We start from the raw sequence: 4,847 nt of genomic DNA, 5'->3' as shown, positions 1-4,847 counted from the left end.
TGGAGGTGGTGGGGGCGGGGGCCGTGGGGGCCGCTCAGAGAGCAGGTAGGTGAGCTGCAGCTGGAGATCAGAGGCTGAGGGGCGCTGGGCAGGCGGCCGCCAGCAGGACTGCAGGATATCGTACCTGGGGGGGCGGAGGGGGAGATGGTTAAAGCGGCCTTCCTCTCTCAGCTGTGAGCTCTGGAGTAGCAGGGGTCACCTAGGGCTGCAGAAACTCAGGTGCAAACACCAGCTCTACCACTCCATGTCTGTTTCTCGCCTCCAAGCAGCAGATACTGCCAGAAGGGGTAGGGACATGCCTGCTCCACTCCAGAGGTGACAGCGAGTAGTTCGATTGTGGGTGGCATGGGAAAGGAGGCAGAGGATTCTGGGACCATCCTGGGTGGGGAGGCGGAAGGGTCAGCGGTCAGGCAGGTCTCACTCTCACCAGTAGTCTGCGTAGGGCAGCTTGAGCCGGGGCCGGGCCAGCTTGACATGCTGCTGGCGGACAACGAAGGCTAGGACCTCCTCATCTGACAGGTGGCGGTAGGGCTGTGCCCCAAACTCAAACAGCTCCCACAGGGTCACTCCCAGGGACCTGCGGGGAGCAGAGGGCAGAGAAAGGTCAGAATCCTACCCAGGCCTGCCTGGGGGCCTCCCCTTCCGGCCTCAGTTTACCCATCCGTGGAACCGGGCGACATCTGTAACCCTTCCACCTGCCTTGCCCTCCTCACCCCTCACAGCTCCACCCCAGGACCCAGGCCCCTCACCAGATATTGCTCTCCCGGCTCTGGTCCACCACCATGAAGGTCCCATGCAGCTCCCCAAGGAGCTCGGGCGCTGCCCAGCGCAGTGGGATCCACAGGCGCTCAGGAGTCAGGTAGTAGTCCTCCTGGGGGGCGGGCCAGGCAGGGTCAGGCGGGTCAGGCAGGATCAGGCAGGGTCAGGCGGGTAGGGTCACCCCCACCGCCCCCACCTAGTCTCAAGGGACAGCAGCCCCCACCTTGTAGTTGCTGTGGGCCAGCCCGTAGTCTCCGATGCGCACGGTGAGGTCGGAGGTCAGCAGACAGTTGCGCAGGGCCAGGTCGCTGGGTGCAGGCAAGGTGGGCCAGGTGACAAAGAGGCAGGCAGCCTGGGGCAGCACTGCCCCGCGGAAGGCTCCGCCCACTTTCTAAGCCACGCCCCACGTTCCGGACCCCGCCCCTTTCCACTTTCCAGACTCCGCCCCTTTCCACTTTTCCTCGCTCCTCTCCAACCCTGATTCCTCCGCCTCCCCAAGCGGCCTCCTTTCCTGACTCCTCCCTCTCCTCTTGCCTCCTCCCCTCTCCTGATTCCTCCTCTCTTCTGTTTCCCACCCTCCCCTCTTGCCTCCTCCCTCCTCCAAACTCCTCCCTCTGCAGTCCAGACCCCGCCACTTCCCTGATCCTCCCGGTTTCCTCTCTTTTGTGTCTGCCATTTCCACCTCCCCCGCTCCTTGGGCCCCTCCCCGATGGCCCCGCCTCCCACCGCATAGCCTCGCCTCCTTCCGCTAAGTGGTCCCACCCCACACGCCCCTCCCCGCGGCTCTCCAGCTGCCACCTGTGCACGTAGTTGTGGGAGTGGAGATGCGCCAGCCCGCGGGCGATCTCTAGACCCATCCTCTGCAGTGTCCGCAGGTCTCGAGGGGGCAGCTCAGGGGACAGGCCCTCGGGGGGCCGCTGGGCCCGGAGGTAACGCTTCAGGTCCCCCTGGGATGGAGGGCAGGGAGGGGTCAGCACCACCCCCCCAGGCATCCGCACACCCAGCCAATCCAAGGCGAGGACGGGGGCGTCTTCTGCACTCAGTAGGCAGCCACTCTGAGCCTCAGTTTCCCCTGCTGCTTAGCGGGGGGGTGGTGGTTAATAACAGAACCCACCTCACATGCTAGTTCAGTGCACACCACTTGAATGAGCGCTCACCTACAGTAAGCGCTCACCTACAGTAAGCGCTCAAAAACTTAGCGCTTGTCACACAGGCGTCGTCGCGATGATGACGACGTTATTGCCAGACATCCCCCAGCCCCCGCCCGTCCAGCTCCCCAATCTCACCAGCTGACAGAACTCCATAATCAGCAGAAAAGGCAGTGTCTCCACACAGACGCCCAGGCACTGGAGGACGTTGGGGTGCTGCAGGCTCCTGGGGTGGGGGAGGTGCTTGGGTCAGAAAACAGCCCTTTCCAACCCACCCCCGCCCCACCACACACACACACACACACCCACACACACACACACTCATGCACGCACGCGCGTGGTTGGTGTGGGGCATTTCTCTTGGGTGATGACCGACCACCTCACTGTGCCTTGGTTTTTGCTGCCCCTCTGGCTACTCCACTGCCTCCCACCCCAGTGTCTGTCCCCCCCAAACATGCTGACGCTGCGGGCCTTGGCACGCACGGTTCTCTCTCCCTTCACCCTCCCTTCACCGGTCCTCGGGCCTCATCCCTCGGGCCTCAGTTTCAGTAGCATTTCCCCAAGAAATGTCACTGTCCCCCCAAAGCGGGGTGCCCCTGTTTTCACTAGGCCGTGAGCCTCCCCGGGACAAGGATGTGGGGCTTTCTGTTCACATAGCTGTGTCCCCAGTCACTCAGACTAGTAGGTGTTCAGTAAAAATGTGGAGAAGGATTTTACCGTGCTACAAGGCTTGGGGGTCTGTGGGAAGATTGAGACATTCTGGGCTTCTGCCCAGAGCCTGGCTCAGGGTAGATAGATGTTCAGTAAGTTATGTCCCCTCTGGGGCCCAGCAAGAGGCAGGGGCCGCTTCTGTGCTGGGGGCCCAGTGCCCAGGTCCCTGGTGTCCACCAGCTGCATTCCAACCTCCTCCACCTAAATAAATGGGGCCTCCCGCACCTGCTCCTACCAAGAACCCAGCATGTGCTGGGCCTTAAAAAATGGCTGGAGCCTCCAGGACCCGAGATCCAGGACAGCAGATGTAGAAGGAAGCTTGAGTTCACCGCAACCCACTGTCCTGAGCCGAGGCCAGCCACGTCCGTTATCGGACCCTCCCGATGACCCTGCGCCGAGGCAGGATGCCGTGTCCCATTTGGTCCAGAGGACACGGAGGTTCAGAGAGGCGAAGTGACGGGCCCGGGGCCACACAGCTGGGAATGATCTCAGGCCTCAGGCCCAGTCTACCGAGGGCCGAGGGCACTCGGCCCAGGTGGGGTCCTGCACGCTCCGGCAGAATTTCTTGTTAAGGTGGGGGTGCTCTGCAGCCACGGGAGCCACTGGCCACAGGTGGCCACTGAACACTTGAAATGTGGCGACCATAGCTGAGGAAAAGGAGTTTTTAATTCGATTTCATTTTATTTAACATAAACCTAAGTAAGCCACTTAGGTTTACTTGGCTCGTGGTTGCCAGCACGGGTCTACGCAGAGACAGGCAAATATGCCACTGAGCAGATGGGGAAATGACAAACTAGGAAGAAAACACAAGAGTTGATGGGATGGGGGATCCCAGGCCCCACCTTAGGGGTGTGTGTGTGTGTGTGTGTGTGTGTGTGTGTGTAAGGGAAGGCCTCTGAGCTGAGACCTGAGGAGGGAAAGGGAGCCCCACCCCATCTGAGATCCCCCTCCCCCCATGATATTCCGGGTAGAGGGAATAGCAAGGACGAGCAAAGGTCCTGAGGCAGGAAAGAGGCTGACACGTGGGCAGGTCAGTGAGGGGGCCAGGCTGGCTGGGGCGAGGGGCCCTGTGGCAGGAAGGGAACAGGGTCGGGCTGTGTGGGGCCTGGAGTGGCGCTTTGTCCTTCAGGCGATAGGGAGATGTGGGCGGTGTCAGAGCAAGGACGTTGGTAGTCTGATGTCTGAGGCTCTCGCCGTGAACCCCACTGTTAAACTATCTGATAAAGGGTCTCTGTAGACACACCCGCTTCCACGGCAGGGAACTTACTACCTCACAAGGCACTTCTTTGTGAAATGTTTTCCTAGAAGGCCTTAGAGCGAAAGGGAAGACCAAGCAGGGGAGGGACAGGGTCCTGCCTTGCCTGACCTCCCAGTCCAGTCGGGGCAGGGGACAGGGACAGAGCTCCTCAGTGGCCATTTGGAGTGCCTGCTCCGTGACTCTGGGACTCTGATTCCACCCTTCCTCACCCCCAAAGCAGGAGCCTGATGGGGGTACGCAGGGCCTCGGAGAGGCCAATCTTGCTTCCTCTCAATTGCTCGGGCTTTCTGGACTTCCTCTCCAGAGGAAGATACTGAGGTTCAGAGTAGCGGGGACCGGCCTCTAGCTCACCGCCCCTCGTTTCACACCCTGGCTCTGTCCCAAAGAGGAGCCCAGGGCTCAGAGAGGGAAAATTCTCTTTCCCGAATGGCACGGCCTGGAAGAGGTGGATCCAGGATTCGAACCCTCGTTTGACTCCCACACTATAACTCCCCCTGCTCGAGAATGTTACCTTCCTGAGGCACACACCCAGATGTTTGGGCCTCCAGGGCCCAGGTGCACCGTACCTGTATGGCTGTGCTTCCGAGATGAACTTGCGCTGCTCCAGGGCCCCCGCACTGGCTCGGAGCTCCTTCACCACCACCTGGGCTGGGCTGTAGTCAGAGAAAATCTCTCCCAGGATCACCTGGTCAAAGACACCCCAGGAGTCAGCACGCGTGTTCCCCTCCGGCCCCCTCCCCTGGGACCACCTCCGCCCCACCGCGGGCTCTCGACTTCTCCCTGCTTTCCGGCCTCTCCCTTCATAGCCCGCCACCCTCGTCCATGACCAGATGCGGAGTGAGAGACTCACGGGCCCAGAGTCCGATGGACGCAGGGACGGATGAAAGGATGGACAGACGGACGCGTGGAGAGCCGGGTGGCGAGGCGAAGTGATCAATGGAGTGAGAAGGGTGGCGCTGACCGACAGATGT

At 61.3% G+C, this 4,847-nt stretch overlaps 1 protein-coding gene across 1 annotated transcript in view; it reads right to left on the bottom strand.

The window, feature by feature from the left end:
* The window catches only part of LMTK3 (lemur tyrosine kinase 3), a 17,411-nt gene that overhangs the window by 10,334 nt on the left and 2,230 nt on the right, over positions 1 to 4,847 (bottom strand). Inside the window, 7 exon segments of the mRNA XM_025048835.1 lie at positions 1 to 124; positions 428 to 577; positions 750 to 871; positions 983 to 1,067; positions 1,558 to 1,706; positions 2,046 to 2,133; positions 4,443 to 4,561. Coding sequence (XP_024904603.1) covers positions 1 to 124; positions 428 to 577; positions 750 to 871; positions 983 to 1,067; positions 1,558 to 1,706; positions 2,046 to 2,133; positions 4,443 to 4,561 — 837 coding nt within the window.

This window comes from Pteropus alecto, unplaced genomic scaffold (genome assembly GCF_000325575.1).
Source record: "Pteropus alecto unplaced genomic scaffold, ASM32557v1 scaffold41, whole genome shotgun sequence".
Taxonomy (NCBI): domain Eukaryota; kingdom Metazoa; phylum Chordata; class Mammalia; order Chiroptera; family Pteropodidae; genus Pteropus; species Pteropus alecto.
This window is presented reverse-complemented; position numbering and strand designations above follow the sequence as displayed.